Raw genomic sequence first — 17393 nt, forward strand, 5'->3', positions numbered from 1 at the left:
CTACCTATCTGCTGAGTAACAAAGGAATAATACGCTTCTCCCCTTCTTCTTTCCTTTCTTGGATTGTACGATTACCTGAATTGTTTCCCACTCTATGCACAGTCTAGTACGGCCCTCTCCAACTATTCTGTCCAGTGCTCAGTTGCTCCTTAACTAGTTTTGTGTTATAAAAGTGCCAGCACATACATTTTTGGACAGTCAACAAACACTATATATGTGTAAGATACCCATAACCAACAACTGAGCTGCAGCATATGATATTTCATTATTCGCTGATCATGCAGCATTCACATGGTAAAATCTAATGAATAAAAAATGGAAACTTGTGCAGGATACTGAGTTTAGGAATTGTGATATTTGTAAAACTCCAAATTCGGCTTTACGGGCATTTTCCAAAATTTGTGCTTTCTTACACCCTGGCTTACACTGGGAAACCAACAACTCAGTTGATAATAACAAATGTTCTTATTTTTTATTCCTGCACTGCTCGCTAATAAAAAGTATCCCACTTGTGTGGCTGGGCCTATCCCCATGACAAAAAAGACCCAAAACACAACTTGGTGACATCATAAGTTGCTTTGCACATTAACCCATTCTGGTGATGTGGGAAGCTTAGTATTTGGGTCCAGACTTAGCTGACTGCTTGGGAAGCCTGCTAAACTCAGACATTTCTGAAAACTAGACACAAAGGGCAGTCCCAGTGTAGTGTGACTTGCATGGGTCCCATTAAGTTTTCTTTGACAGAATGTCCTGCAAACCTTAACCAGCATTCCCACAATTCTGATAAAAGCAGTACCATGCTTGTGCAGCTGGGCCTATTGCCCTCAACAGGAACAGATGTGACCATGTGAAATCAATGTATAATGTTTATGGTCTTCGCATGGTCCCTGGGTTATTTCAGTCTTGTCTCAGACCTTTTGAAGTATAAAATCCTCCTGGTGTTTGAACCTCAATGATTTTCTTCTTCAGTGTAGTGGGTGAACCATTCATGTCCACCACACGAGTGGTGATGCAGTGGACATAAATGGTTTATCCTCTGCATTAAAGGGTTTAATTTTTAGGTCGAGCTGAAGCATACGGCCTCTTGTATACTTTTAAATACACTTCTTCTGTGGGCTTAAAGCCATTCTATTTGCTTGTTCCAGTGTCATTTAAAAATCCTTTCTTGCTAGTCGTCTGTCATGGTTCTTTGTCCCTCCTTTTTGTCTTTGGGAGCAGGCACTAATTATTGCATAATTACGCTTTGTCCTGTTTATCTGGTCTTTAGGGGACTTTTTTTTTTCTTTGTTGCCTGGTTGTGTTCATTGAAGCTTCTCAGAGCATTCTTGCTCTCAGTTTAGTTTAGCTGTAAACAAGGCTATAAATCAGGCTGTTATCTTGGTTGCATTTGGTCTTTGTAGGCTCTCTGCGCCTTCTCTCAGCTGCCTGGCTCCAGCCATTCCTTGGCTTGGATTTTCTTTTCCGAGTGTGCCTGCTGATCAAGGGCAGAGGATCGCTTGTTTATTTAATTTCTTGTTTAGTTAATTACTTGTTTTAACTTTGAAAAGGTATTGGAGGTTTTACATGAGTACCAGCTACATTACAGAAGGACATATTCATTTTTGGAGGCACGTGACGATAAGGTGGTGTTGAGCTGACGCCCTGACTCAAACCCAGGTCCTCGGTTCCAAAGTCTGCAGCTCTAGTTGTTGTGCCACACCTTCTACCTGTTGTGCCACACATTCTCCCTGTTGTACCAGGTTTTCATGGACCACATGAGGCATTGCAATTCCTTTAATTAGTGCAGCAGGGCACACTGCTCTTTGTTTAAATATGGGGCTGTGCCTTTCATTAGTTCTGCATGGCTCGTTATTACATTAGTTGGTTGCACATTGTAGCGTTCTGCTCGGCTTGTTTTAACATTACGTGGTCGCGCATTCTAGCACAGAGCAATACGCAAATAATTTGAAATATCTAATGGGGCAAAAGGAACACAATTCACTCCAAAAGAAACATCACTAACCAAACAAAACAAATTGGACTAAACAATGATTTATATTTATGGAAATCAATAAATGCCATTTCCAATACTCTCGAACATTTAGTCCAAGCACTATGAAAAAAACTACTTGCACATTCGTTTTAACTGAAAATATGCACTTCCAGCCTGTTTATCAGCATCACTGTTTATGGCCTGTTAGCTCTTCGAGCATACACTGACATTTATATAAACCCTACCACAAAGCATTGTGGTTGGGTGTTTTGAACAGCAGCACACAAGCATGACATTGCTTCACTTACTGCTGCAGTGGTGTGGGTGGTGAGAGCTGCCAGGTGTGTGTGAGGCTGCCCCGATCTCAAAGGTTGAGTAACAGGGTGGAGGGCCCTATCGGAGCAGCAGTGACTCTATGCTCGCAGTCCTGTCTCAGAGGAGCTCGAGAACCGACGAGCAGGCAAATAAATAGAAGAAGTATGTTTACGCCATAAACTTGCATGCTCAAGTCAGAGGAGAGGGACACCACTGTCCTTTAATAGCACATTTCACATAGCTGCTAAGTTGAGAGTGATTGTGTCATATATCCATAGTTTCACTCTGCGGATGTGACATTTCAGTTCTTTATGTGACACTTAGAGTGATACCAAATAGAAAACAACAGGTTTAAAAAGCTACCTAATATTAACAGATTAATAAAGTGTATATAAATAAAGTGGGAGGGTTGACCAATTAATGTGGCAAAAACCGTCCAGTTATGCATTTAGAATGGCTATAGCTCCAACTCAAGTGAATGTGAGACCTATTGCATTGCAAATGTTTGTTATTTATTAATGTATGTGGACCTTCCTTGCTGTTGTGTTTATAGCTGTTCTGGAGCATGAAAGCATTACTGTGTCCTTCCACTACTAGCTTTTTCAAGCTCTATTTTTCTTTTAATTTATGCACTTTGCTAGAGTGCATGTCTTTTCCAGCTGTCTCCCTTGTTTACTTTTCTGCACCCCTCCACCAGCCACTTGTTTCTCTTCCACCCATGTGCTTCTCACCCACGCCCTGCATTGTCTTCTCGATGGTGCCCCCCCCCCCACTAGCTCCAAGTCGCTTTCTTTCATTTGATTTCCCCCACATGCGACCTATGCTGCTTCCCCCGCCTTCACACCCGTTTTGCTTCAATCTGTCTGCGTCTCAATGTTGCTTCCTTCCCTCTAGCTCCAGTTGCTTTCTCCTCACCTGTGCCCCCATGTTGCTTCCTTCCCCAGTGTTGCTCCACGCCCCCCCCCGCCCATATTGCTTACCTTCGACCTTCTGTTAAAAATAAAAGCTCTCTAATGTTTTTTTTTGTTATCCATCTAACTCGGGCCTGTAATCAAGAAGAAAAAAAACACAGCTGCGTTATTTTTTCCTACAAAATAATGCAACCGGACATATGAAAAGCTTTTGTTATTATTTTTTTATGCATTCTTAGCCGTTAATGCTGTGCCACATGGCTAAAACCATTGGCAAAAGCCAGTAGGTGCCAAAGGCGAAACCTATTCCCTTTGAGGATGCATTTTATCTTCATCTTGTCGTCTGTCCGTATTGCTATGGAGGCAGTTGACTTCATTTAAAGAAAAAATAGCTACTAAAATGAGAAATCTACATTAAAATGTTATTTTAGGTTGTCGAGTTATCTGGGCACTAGGAATGTGTGAGACAGGTGTGTTTTGTGTGAAGTGCCTTTTTCATCCCCAGCAATTATGGTTTCCTAACTTTATTGGTAAAAATACTGAAAGATGATTTAAGTAGTACAGCAAAAACACAGGGCGTTTAGCAAGATGACATTAATATTACAAAACAAAAGAGAACGTTAAGGTAATTTTTGGGCATTGGCGAAGCCTACTTGTTTGTTTTTACAGACTTCTCTCTTACCACATGCGTACTTTAAACCAGTGTTTGAGAATCTGTGCATCTTCCACTGCTTTTTTTGTTAATTTCCCCAAGAGTCTTTGTGGGTAGTGACAGGACCAGGCTTTTATTTCCAACTTATAAATATTCTGTACTCCATCTAAGCCATTGATGGCTTGCCCGTGCTGTTTGTGAAAATGTAAGGGATAAAGATGTTTACAGACGGTGCATACGTTTAATAAATAATGTTTCAAGAGCGGAGAAGAGGTTTTTCGTTTTTTTCAACATACATACATTATGCATCAAAAAATATGCTTTAAAATTTAGGTGGTTTCCACAGCACCAGTTTATCAGCGTTCCCACCTTCAAACCACGAGCATTCTGCACTTCTTCTTTAATGTTTGGAGCTTTGGTTTAAAGGAAAGAAGCAGTTCTTTCCCAGTTTGAGAAACCTTCTTTTATGCTTGAATGTAAGCCCTTTGTATCGCATATAACATTCTTAGGGGAATTTATAAAATGCTTCTGTGAACGTACTGCTTAGTGCTTTAGTTTGTGTGTGTTCTGCCTGGTGTTTTTGGAACAAAGTAAGGTATATGTAATCATAATTGTATTGATGAGGCGTCAGTGTTTTTTGGCAACTAGCACGCAACTCTAGAATCCAAAGTGGAATAGTGGTGGATTAGTATAGATAAACTAGGCATAGACGAGGTAAGAGTCTAGAAGGTGTTATTTGGGAGATGATGTAAGAAAGAAGTAAAACACCAGTTTGCGGTTCATAAATAAATTTAGTTGGCATTACTTAATTTCTTTACAAGTTGACGTAGTTGTAAATTGAGACATTTTTGTATTTTTAATGCATTGCAAGGCGTTTCCCTATTATATTATTAGGAAAAATCTAGCGTAACAAAGACTTATTCAACTTTATTGAAGTTGTTTTCATGTTAAGTATTTTTAAGATTAATTTTATGATAGCTGATACAGACTCTTTTATATTTCAGAAGAGAAAAAAGACAAAAGGAGATCTCCATGAAAACAATTCTAACAAACTCGGTTGCACTAGCAGGCATGTTTTGTATAATAGCATTGATGGTTTGGAAAGAAATCGGTCTAATTTTTAAGTCACCGCTGCAAGGTGGTGGCCCGCCTATTTGGTTCACAGTTTTGTCTCCCCAGGGACTGAAGATGCATTTTCTCACTATACCTATTGCTCTGCAAAGCGCTCCCTTAGCCCCTGTGTGCAAGTTATGTTTAGCTCACAACTATACAGTGCGATGGGAAATTGATGTTTGTGCCAGTTAATCAAGCTAGCCCAGCAGCATTTACATTCACACCACTGAAAGAAACACACGGGTGATAGGAAAATTGAAGAGGCTTTACAGTTTAAGAACGATAGCCTGTTCCTGGCAGTTCCAGCAACACTTGTTCTGCATTACTGTAGAGAGCTTGTGCGTGAATCACTTCAATTATAAATGGTTCGTACTCAATATTAAAGCCGTTTGATAAAAGCGTGCAGTTTTCCCTGGCATTTTCAATGTTTTAATTCCTTTTTTTGTAATTTTCATTAATAAATTCCTTGTCCCAGTTATAGTGTAGAGTATAGCGGAGAATAAACCCAATCCTTTTATTTTGTTTGTGAAGTTTCAGTGAGGAAAAACTAAGCTCTAAAGATGTAGTGAATACGGCATCTGGCTCTCATGTTTGTCACTCATTAGGCTACAAGTGGTCATGTTTCCCACCTTTTGGTATAAAACCCCCAGAGGTTTCACCCTTCCTGTTAAACGTCTGCACGGAGAGACTAGGGCGGTTTCTGACGCATCTATGAGCATCTAGTACCTGTAGATCTTAGCCACCACCTACAGCGTCCTCCCCAAACTCCCTCTTTCTCCCTACTGCACACGCAGTCAAGTGTCTCAAACACCTGTGTTCTCGAATGCTGTTCCATTCAGATTGTGCGCCTTATTTCAAGTTTACTACAGTGCAGACAAACGACGTAATACTAGTACATATCTTACCGTGTTAAATTGTAATTTTGTGTTTAAGTAGAGAAATAAAGTAGAATCTTGCCAGGCACCTTCTGTCTGTCTTTCATTATGGTTTCCTTAGGAGTTTTTGCTTGATAGGTTTTTAAAAAAACACAACATACTCTTTTAAGAAGTGGGTTTCGCAGCTTGCAAGCAGGAAGTAGTGTCTGTATTCTAAGCCTGACTTTAATGTACTAAAGAAACCAGCAACGAGATAAAGTGTACTTTTTGTGTTCATTTGTTTAGGGTCCCCCGACAGACGCTCCTGCAGTGGACACTGCTGAACAGGTGTACATTTCGTCACTTGCTCTCCTTAAGGTAGGTTTCGCACTTAATGATGCTTTTGGTTCCGTGTAAGTTTTCTTTTGGAACGTTTCGATTTCTGGATTTCCAAGTGACTCTTAAGTTTGTGTCACAAGTCTTCTCTAAATTACTAGCTCAGGAAGAACCATACATGGATTGACGCTGTAAGATGCAACTATGTTAGCAAGACCGCTCAGTAAATTAAATGTTCTCTGCTGACTTCCCACAAGACATTCAAGTCATGGTTTAGGGTCCTTGAAGTGCCTAATCAGTGTATCATCATATTGGATTTTTTTTAATAATAACTTTTTATTCGTTGTATTGCCATAAAATAACAGCAGTGAAAAACGTACAGAGAGCACACTACTTCCATCACATCATGAGACATTTCTGACAATCACATTCTCTTGACAACATCATGTACATTCAATATAGCGAGCTTAGAGAGTCTTCAGCTTTGTGAGTGAACCCATTGGGCCTCCCATATCTTTTTGTGTTGTTTGGTGGCCCCACGTGCCTCGTACACAGGCTCTTCAACTTTATCAAGAAAGTCCACCCCCCTTGCCCATTCCGAGAGTGCAGGTGCCTCAGCTTCTCTCCAGGGTATCGCTAGGTCTCTCTTTGTTGCTAGGAACCCCGCAGTTACGAAGAGGCACATGCAATGAGGGCCTCCCCATTCCTCCATCACACTTTGTATCTCCATTCGGGGTCGACCAATACCGTTAGGCCAATGACTTTCCCCCATTTCTGCACATATAGATTGCCAGTTTTTCTGTATGGTGAATAGTAGAATCGTCATCAAGTTCTTCCACATTCAATGCCCATTTGTCATGGAGTTGTATAAAGGTATTAGGGGCGTTGAGAAATCAGGGCTCGGTATAGTTGTGATATGCCCTTCTTTTTTATCCTGTTCATTACCAGCTTGTCTTCCAGATAATTACTATCTGAGAGCCCCCTCAGCCTATGCCAGTATTCCGCCAAAGTGTATTGCAACTGTAGATACTGGCAGAACTTTGAATCATGTAGTGAAAAGTCAGCCTTAAGTTCTGCAAAGGATTTTATATGGTTATATATCCATACATTTACAAGCGGTGAGATGCTAATCATGTCCCATTGTACAATTGCCCAGAGGCTCTGTACCTCTGGCATCCATCTACCCTGCCACAATGAGGTCACCACCGTACGGGTGCCATGATTTTTCATTATTGTAGGGAGAGATTGTGTGATTGCCCCTCCATAGAGCATGTCAGGTAACGCATGTTTCTATGTGACTGTGAGTTCCAACCACTGCAGTGTCATGTCTGTACCTATGTACCAATTCATTGTTCTGGAGCCTTTGTACCGACCAATAATATAACTGAACATCTGCCCATCCCCCGCCAGTGTCATATTGGGATTGGCGGCATTTCGTCGACACCCATAGGAAACTAGGGCCAGAAGAACAACCTTCAGTGTTCGTGATTCACAATTTGCATTTTTTCACGACTCCCAAATTGCGAGTCTCAAACTCTGATGTACAACAGTGTCTGAGACACTATTTGCAATTCCCAAATGGGTGGCAAGGGACCTGCCTTATTAATATTCATGAGGCAGGTCACAATTTGCGTCTCGTTGGAAACGGCTGGCACTCACAGGGATGTTGGCCTGCTGGGGTCAGCAGACCACCATGTCTGTGACTGCTCTTTAAAAAAAGCTATTTTATTTTAAATGTATGCTGTTCTGCTTAAAGGAAATCGGAATGCATTTCAAAAATAAAAATAAAAAGTTTTTTTTTTTTTTAGAATGAGCAGTTGCCACTATCTGCTCTTAAAAAAATGTAGGCGCCCCCTTTCCTGTTTGAGAATGGGTTGCCGCCTCCTTCAAGGAGTTGGTAAAGTATGATTGTTTTGCGACCGCAATCCCGGTTGCAAAACATTCATACATACCAGTGTGACTCGCTGTTGGGAAGGGAGGCCCTTTACATGCCCCTTCCTAATAACCACTTGCAAGCTCTATTTTGCTAGTTGGTAATAGCTGCAGACTCGCAAAATAGGGTTGGTAGATAGGGAAATTAGTTTTACTGATCGCAAATGGCCTCATGGTCCGCTTATGACCAGTAAAATGCATCGTACATCTCACCCAAGATATCATCGTTTGGACATTTTGAAAAAAGTTAGATGACAGTATGTATGGATATTTGTGAAGGACCCATAGGAAGTGGGGGGACGGTCACCATCTTAAACATGCCACCCCACCATAATTGCAGGGGGGAGGTCGCTGAAATGTGAATTTCTTCATCCCTATCAAGATGGTAATGTTTAATTCCCAGATTCTGTCTTTGAAGATAGCTGTTTCCCTACTAAGGTATCATAAGTGGTTGGTTGCCACTGGTAATTGTAAGCAATTGTAATTGTAAAGTGTAAGCATTGGCTTGGAATGCACCCAGCCCCGGCAAAAAGGGAAATAGATTGATTCCGGCCAATTTGACCCTTAGTCCCAAGACATCCTTGTATACCTCAAGGATTTTGTGGCAGTGAGACATTCGGTCCTGCAAACAAAGGAGCATGTTGTCTGCATAAAGTGATATTCTGTCCTTGTGGCCACCATGCCGTTTGGAGGCTAGTAAACTGGGCATTCCTGTGAATCCATTCGGCCAGTGGTTCTATGACCAATGCAATTAGGATGGTTAAGTAAGGACAGTCCTGCTATGTGCCTCTTTGAATTGGGTAAGGGTCCAATAACATGCCTTTGACATTAACCTGCACTAACGGTAATGTATAAAGCGCATCAACTAATCGGTTAAAATGTGGCCCATGTTCATTTTGATCAAGATTTGATGCATGAATGGCCAGTGCATAGTGTCTAAGGCTTGCTCCAGGTCAAGGGAGATGAGTGCCACAGGACTCGGAGATGATTGCCACAGGACTCGTAACCTCCCCGGACCTGGAAGGGACGAGGTGCAGGTGCTGGAGGCAACGTTGCATGCCCCTATTGGACTTAAATCCATTCTGCTCCGCATGAATCACTGAGCAAATGACTGTGCGCAGTCGGAGCAACAACATTTTTGCCAGAATCTTTGCTACGGTATTGATTTAATAGATGATGTGGTGGAAATTGCAGCGGTCAGGATGTTTGGATGGTTTAAGTAAAACAAACATTGTTGCATCTCTCAGGTTGGGGGGGTAACATTGACTGTTCAAAAGCCTTGTCAAAGAGCGTTCTGAGGTGAAGGGATGATCAGCAAGGCATATTTCTTGAAAAGTTCTACTGGAAAGCCATTAGGACCCAAGTTTTCCCAGAGACCGTCAGCACAGTGCCCTCCTGAATTTCTTCATCAGTGAGGAGGAGGTTGAGGTCCCCTCTGCCGTCTCTGGACAACATTTGTGTGGGCAAATCTTTGATTATTGGGTTCTGGGTTCCAGTAATGGGGGATGAACACATGCATAAAGTCTTTATAATGTGCAGTGAATGTCTCCCCTCTGGCAACGATGGTTGTTGGTAACGTACCATCTGCATCCTGTATGGCTGGGACCATCCTTGAACGGTGGTCAAGCTTAGCTAGCCAGTAGAATAATTTCCTCGCTTTGTAGTCATGCTCATATATCCTACCCTGGGAGAGCAGCCAACCCACTCTGGCTTTGTCAAGGAGCTTCTGTTTTAATTCCAGGCGAGCCTGGTGAAGTGAGCGCAGACTATCTTGTGTTTGCCCATCCAACCCCGCCTGTTTTCCAGCAAATTAATTTGTCTCTTCAGGGCCTCTGTTTTTTGTCTTGTTCACCTGTATCCCTCTGATTTGGCCGAAAGCTTGACCGCAAATGGCTGTCTTAAAGGCTTCCCAGACCCCCACAACAGAGGAGATAGCAGGAACATGGATCTTAAAGTATGTCTCAGTTTTTTTCACAGAGGGACTCCAAAACGGTGTCTTCTAGCAGCCACCAGTTATTGAGCCCCCATAAACTTGGTCTGCTACCATCACAGCTCTGTGATCAGAGAGTCCCTGGGAAAGCACTGTTACTTTGTGGCATTCTATAGCTGATATAAGTATGTAGTCTATGCAGGAGTGTGTTGCATGTGCAGAAGAGTAGAACATATGTTGTGTGTCTGATGTGTGGTGGTTGTGCCAGGTGTCCAGGGAGGCCCATGGCGGATATCCACTATTAGAAGTGAGGTGAACGATGTACTGGTGAGAGGTTGTTGGTGTTTAGTGTGGAGTCTGCCACAAAGTTCAAATTCCTACCTGCAATTGTCATCCCCGGGGTTACCCCAATTAGAGTTGTGTCAGTGTATTTAGCAGGTGTTTCATCAGGGTAAGAAGGACGTTCACGCTAACAATAAACCACAAGACCCATGTAATTGACCTGCTATAATAATGTAGCAACCTAGGTTGTCTGTTTAATCCTGTTGCACTGTTAGGGGCAGTGTCTTGTATAGCAATCACTTTTACACCTCTGGACCCTCTGGTAAAACCAGAGTGATACATGTGTATACCCTTGCCTGCCTAGAAAACTGCAGTGTGTGGTTAGCAAATGGGAACCTTTTAAAATAAGGATTTCTGGTGCATGATGTTTTATATACAACATGATTGCCTCCGCTTCTCCCGTTTGATTTTATTGTTCAATCTATTGATGTTCCAGGACATTACTTGGAGCCACTTCGCGCTGGCCCCCTTGTGCTAGTCTGCCACAGTAAAGAGTGACCCATATCAAAGTCCGTAGTGCTGCTGTCAAGTGTAAATCAACAAAACTCAAACAGCCCCAACATACCCACTGCACTAAAGCCCCTCGAATCTATGCTTCCATCTCCAAAGTATCTGTCGCCCCAATATAACCAAAATATTTCTGTCCAGAAGCAAACTAGGTTGGTGTAAGGGCTTCCTTATGACGGGGATCTACTCCTAACCACAGGCAGCCCTATCTGAATGAATGCAACGATACAGCCATTATGTAGAATGCTCACTGGTCCTGTATTGAGGATGCTCCGCACATGACCACTGTGATAATTCCGCTGTGAGACTTCACTTGTGCAGTCTTTCTTTTTTCCTCTTTTCCTTGACCTTCATCATCCACTGTCTCCTCCTCTCCAGACTCCGATATGTCAACATGTGAGTCAAGACTCTCTGGCCCCTCCTAGCACTGTTCAGCTGTCCTGATCTTCTGTGGCTGAGATTAATGCTTCATTCATCTGCAGTGTTCTGTCGAGGGCAGTGCAGTTCCTGGAGTTGTGGTCCCCTGGATCGAGCCTTTAGATAGACTGGGACATTCTTTCACCCACTCCCAGGCCTGCTGTGGTGACTCAAAAAAATAAACCCTGTCCTGGAAAAGAACCTTCACTTTTGCTGGAAAGAGTATCATGTATCACAGGTCCAGTGTCCGCAACTTCTGTTTCACCTGATCAAAGGATCATCATTGCAACTGCACAATTTGAGTGTAGTCAGGGAAGATTAGAGTACTGTCGGCCTCGTGTCGAAGAGCACCCACCGTCCGCACCGAACGCAGCATGGTGTCTCTGTCTCAGTAGTTGAGGAAACTGGCAGCGAACATGCCCAGCGGCGTCCCAGTAGGCCGCCACAGACCCAGAGCCCTGTGCGCCCTTTCAGGAACGGAGAGAAGTTTGCATATGGGAGGTGTTGCTTAGGCCATCAGAACTGAACAGGGTCTGCACCTCCCATCCCACCCCAAGGGAAGCCCACAAAGCACACGTTACTGCATCAGGGGCACACCTCTGCATCCTCCACACGCTTGCACAGTTCCACATGTGTCTTTCTCAATTTTGCTAGCATTGATTGCATGACTTAGAATGGGTCACATTTCCACACTGGAGGACAAACTCAGTCTCCTACCGAGATCCACCCTCTGTTTCTGTGATTCATTCTGTTCTCTTCTGTAGATCCTGCCAAAGCAGGGTTATATCAAATCCAACTGCGCCAATCTGAAATTCCAAGGCCCGTCTGGTGTCTTCGAGTGCCTGTAGGATCATCATTGTTGTTGATGCATCGATTCCCGGGGCCTCCTTAGCAGCATCGGGGTGTATGATCCAGCCTTGCAGTTCCTCTGGGCCAATCTGTAAGTCCTGCGGCCTGTCAGGCTTGCCAACCCCTAGATCGGGCGGCACGTGCAGCCCTGTAGTTAATGTGTGAGAAAGCTGTGCTGGACTGTCTGCCCCAAGGGATCGTAGGCAAAGGATACTTTTCCTCTGCGGATCGCCCATTCCTCCAACCTTGGCTTGCCCCTGGCAATTTGTAGCTCAGTTGAGTTGGAGGAATCTGTGCTTTTTCCCAAGGCCAAGTTTATGATGATGTCCCGCTGGCAATAAGGCACAGCTGATGTGTCTCCAGGAGCGATCATACCAGCACTTTCATTGTGCTGGCTCCACAAGGCAGTGGAGCTCTGCAGGAGATGTTCTGGCTGGAGCTGGCACTAGCTCAGTGCCATGCTCCCTGCTGGGTTGCAGCCTGTATGCCCAATGTGTTTCTCCTGAGTCTACCGTTTGCTCAGGATTCCTTCACTCTGCCTCTCACTTGCGCCAGAGCCGTCACGCGGAAATGGATGTCCCTGAGCCACAGATCAGAAGTGCTATTGTCGAATGGTGAAGAATAATGAGACTGCTGCTCCAGAGCTCAGCAAGTTGCGCCTGTTAAACAAGGTGGGGATCAGTGAAGAGCCCTGAGGCACCCCACATGGGAGAGAAAATGATTTGGGCTCTGAATTGCCAGAGGTCACAGTTTGCTCCTTACCTTGTAAGAAAGAGCTCAGCAAAGCAAGTGCTTCATCTCCAACGCCACTTGGTTCTAGCCTATTGACAAGAAGTGAATCAAAGGCAGCAGAGAGATCAAAAGAATCAATGTTGCCTTTCCACCACTGTCCTCCATCTTTCTTATTTTCTCAGTGGCTGCAAGTAGTGCAAACTCTGCACAGTGATTGTGTCTAAAAGCAGATTGTGATCTAGAATAGCTGTAATTTCCTCATTCATGGCCTTTTCTAGTATTTTAGCAAGAAAGTGCAGGTGTGAAATGGGCCGATATCTTTTCACATCTTGAGGGTCTAAGGGAGGTTTCTTTAGCAGAGGAAGGACAGAAACTGTCTTCCATACTACTGGAAAATGTCCTGTTGTGAATGCTTGGTTTAGCACTTCAGTAAGATGAACTGATATTATATTTGAAACCTTGTGCAAAATGTGAGGAGATCCTCGATCTGAGGGTGCCCGTGACTTTGTTGCCTCAGTAAGTTTAGCAACCTTCTCTGCTGAAAGAGGAGTACATTTTGTGAAGGTGTTATGAATAACCAGTAAGTTTAGAAAAACATACTCATGGTCCCTTCATATGACGCTCATTATCAGGCTTGGATTGTGCAGGGTGAGGGGTGGGGATTGGAGATGGCTGTTGATGGGAACTGGCATCTTCCAACACATTACTGATGGAGGGTAACTGGGATGCAATTACCTCAAAAGTTCTCTTCCCGGTGGCTGTTTCAGCAAATTTTCCCTAAAATGAATACCTTCATCTCCAATCACCAATAAGGGGATGGTAGTTTCTGTACCTTTTTAATTATCTCTTCCTTATAATGAGATTCAGTAGCACCTCTGTGCACTGGCATTAATGTATACAGCCATTCCACACGCCATACACAGAGATTTTATTTCCTTTTTAAGGTGAGCACTAGAACATAATATATCAGTACTGGGGTACATTCTAAGCAGAATATGTCTATGTTCTTCCTGCCATTCATGTTTAAGTGTATATGCTAGTTTTATGAGCTTTGATAGGATGTGTTCTGGGGTTGGCCCTGGGGCAGTTAGTAATTACTGGGCTAAATCGTTACTGGTGGGTACGTTGGTTTACTACTAGTGTCCCACAGCCTCCACTACTATTGCCCGTCTAGTGGATTCACAAGTTACTCAGCAAGGGCAATCCTCCTTACTGCAGGAGATGGTAGAGGGTTGGAAACACAAACACAGTATAACCCAAGCTGTTACATACAATAAACTCAATACCCAGTCAGTGTTCTATCTTTTAAACAGAATGAGTCCTTTCTTCTTGCAGAGGAGAATAGACTTGTTGAATAGGGAACACCAATGTATTGTCTGGGGCAGAGAACAACCCTGAGCACAGTTCTTGCAGAAAACCTGACGACAATTAAGTGGTACAGCTATCCCAAGCTATGTCGGCACTTCTGTTTTTGTTCCTCAAAGAGACAAAACAAAAGGCAGGAGGAGCTCGTGCACGGTTGTTGAAAGTGATGTGTATTTACTTGATCACCCAGAGAGCTATTGGGGTTTCTTTTCACTGAAGGGTGGTACCAAGTAGATTATCAAGTCCAATTGAAGACCAGTGACTACTTCCTCCAGAAGGCATGTCCGCTAACCCTTGTGTTGGCAGAAGTGTAGCTTAAAAGCATGTGCAGCTAGACTTAGAATTGGCAGCCATCAACACATATCCTAATTTAAGAAGACAGTAACCCCTTTTGACTGTGGGTGTTGTACGCCTTGCGAACTCCCCCTAGGCCAGCAGAGCCCAGCTGTCTGCTGGGGAACATCCACAAATTATGCTGCTACATTAAACTTGCAGAATGTTCTGCTCTGAGCAAAAACTCAGTGCAAGCCAGAAAAAGTCAAACGGAGGTACGGTGGCACAACTTTACTTTCCATCCAAAGTCGTGTTGCTATGAAGAGCAGCAGGATGCTGTTATTGAAGGGAGCTCTTCCCTTCATACAATTCAGTATGGCCTCCTGTTGAAGGTCATCCTGTTAAGTGTGTGGTAAGAGCAAGTGCTAGCACTGCCTGCTTCCTAAGGTGATTGCACCTTTGTTTTAAAGGGCTAATACCAAGCCAGTGCCACCATATTCCTAAAACGTCCAGCATGAAATTTGATCTTCATTATAACTAGGAAGTTTTCTTTCTCCCACTTTCCTGTTTGACTCATACCTTCTTTGTGCTCCATCCACTGCCTGTCTTGGTGCCTCTCAATATGCCCTACTCTATAACATATCTGCCTTACTTTATATTATACTACAGTAACTAAGTGTATCTCTCCTTACGAATCATAAACTCTTATTCTGAGTAACCATTCCTGCAATATCTAACCTTTTAATTCTATCAATTCATTTCACGCTTCTAAATCATCCTTCTGTGAACCCTCCTGTTTCAACCTCACAATAGTTAAGCTCCACTGCCCTATTTATTTATCCAATTTTTGCACTTTCCTAATCTCACTCCAAGAATCACACAACTCCTATTAACTTAATCCACCCATAGAAACTGGAGGAAATGTTTATCTCCTCAAAGCATGAGGCTATCCCACTAACCAACAACATAGAACAGTAAATATTAACACTAGGTTAACCTCTAACATTGGGTACAGAATAGCATGCTATCCACCATATTTGATTCAGCGCTGTAAAGGGTTAGTAAGCGCTGCATAAATGCAATGAGACTACAATACAGTACAGTACACCAACTTTATAATGGCCTGGTCCTTGGAACCTCACAGACTTACCAATATTAGCTAACCCACCATGGCCTTACAGTTTTTCAAACATTTACATTGTAAACTTTGGTACTTGCATATCACACACACACTTTGACAGAGCAGCCTTTCTCATTTTGTTGCTGTTGTGCGAGTTACTTAACCCCTTACCGTCACGTACTTGGACCGGCTCATGGGCGGAGCATAGCGCTCCCCCCATGACCCTTGCTCCCAGGGCAGGGATGGAAGGGGAAGCTTCCCCTTCCACCCCTCTTCCCCCTTAGGCAAGGGTCTCTCCCCCGGGGGCAAATTTATATTAGGCCATTTTTTCCCCCCTTGGGGGCAGCTCGGCCTATGTTTATTAGGCCGATCTGCCCCCAAGAGGGACAGAAACCACTAGGCACCAGGGATTTTTTTTGCACCAATTTCACGAAAGGGGAGCGACCCCTTAGGCAAGGGTCGCTCCTCTGGGGGAAAAATTTATTTTAGGGCATTTCTCCCCCGGGTGGGCAGAAACCACTTAGGCACCAGGGATTGGTGTGTGTGTGTGTGTGTGTGTTTTTTTTGTTTGCCGGGGGCAGCCCCTTGGGCAAGGGTCGCTCCCCATTGGGGAACATTACTGTTGGCCATATCTGCCCCTAGGGGGGCAGAACGCCCACCAGAGACCAGTGAAGATTTTCTTTCTTTTTTTTTTTTTTTTAATTTTTTTTTTAAAGAGGGTGGGGGTACGGCCATACCCCCATCCCAAATAAATGAGGCCAAAGTTGTTCTGCCCACCGGTGGGTAGATGGGCCAATTACCCAGATCCACTCCCTGGAGAGGAGGAGGGCAGAAAGCCTACTATATGCAAGGGAGTAAAAAAAAAACTTGTGGGGTGGTGGCGACCAACTACTATAGGCATGGTTATGCCCCCACCCCAACTGACAGGGGTAACAGTCTTTCACCTTAGCGGGCACTAGGCCTACCCATACAAGTGAGGTACCATTTTTATAGGGAGACTTGGGGGAACGCTGGGTGGAAGGAAATTTGTGGCTCCCCTCAGATTCCAGAACTTTCTGTCACTGAAATGTGAGAAAAGTGCATTTTTTGGCCAGATTTTGAGGTTTGCAAAGGATTCTGGGTAACAGAACCTGGTGAGTGCCCACAAGTCACCCCATCTTGAATTCACCTAGGTGTATACTTTTAAAAAATGCACAGGTTAGGTAGGTTTCCCTAGGTGCCGGCTGAGCTAGAGGCTAAAATCCACAGCTAGGCACTTTCCTAAAAACACATTGATTTCAGTGTAAAAATGTGATGTGTCCGTGTTGCGTTTCGTGTCGCAGGCATTGGTCCTACCCACGCAAGTGAGGTACCATTTTTATCGGGCGACTTGGGGGAACACAGAATAGCAGAGCAAGTGTTCTTGCCCCTTGTCTTTCTCTACATTTTTTCCTTCCAAATGTGAGACAGTGTGTAAAAAAAGACATCTATCTGAGAAATGGCGTGTAATTCCCATGCTATCGGTACTGTGGAATTCTGAGATGTGCAAAAAACCACTGCTTCTCAACACCTTATCTTGTGCCCATCTTGGAAATACAAAGGTTTCCTTGATACCTATTTTTCACTCTTTATATTTTACCAAATTAATTGCTAAATACCAGGTATACAATGAAAACCCATTGCAAGGTGCAGCTCCTTTATTGGGTACCTAGAGTTCTTGATGAACATACAAGCCCAATATGTCCCCGCAACCAGAAGAGTCCAGCAGATGTAATGGTATATCACTTTTGAAAA

At 43.6% G+C, this 17393-nt stretch overlaps 1 protein-coding gene across 2 annotated transcripts in view; it reads left to right on the forward strand.

The window, feature by feature from the left end:
• PSMD14 (proteasome 26S subunit, non-ATPase 14) overlaps window positions 1–17393 on the forward strand; it is a 383293-nt gene that overhangs the window by 137548 nt on the left and 228352 nt on the right. For both annotated transcript variants that reach the window (XM_069224236.1, XM_069224237.1), the window contains exon 3: window positions 6124–6195. In XM_069224236.1, coding sequence (XP_069080337.1) covers window positions 6124–6195 — 72 coding nt within the window. The remainder of the gene's footprint in view (window positions 1–6123; window positions 6196–17393) is intronic.

This window comes from Pleurodeles waltl, chromosome 3_1 (genome assembly GCF_031143425.1).
Source record: "Pleurodeles waltl isolate 20211129_DDA chromosome 3_1, aPleWal1.hap1.20221129, whole genome shotgun sequence".
NCBI classification, from domain to species: domain Eukaryota; kingdom Metazoa; phylum Chordata; class Amphibia; order Caudata; family Salamandridae; genus Pleurodeles; species Pleurodeles waltl.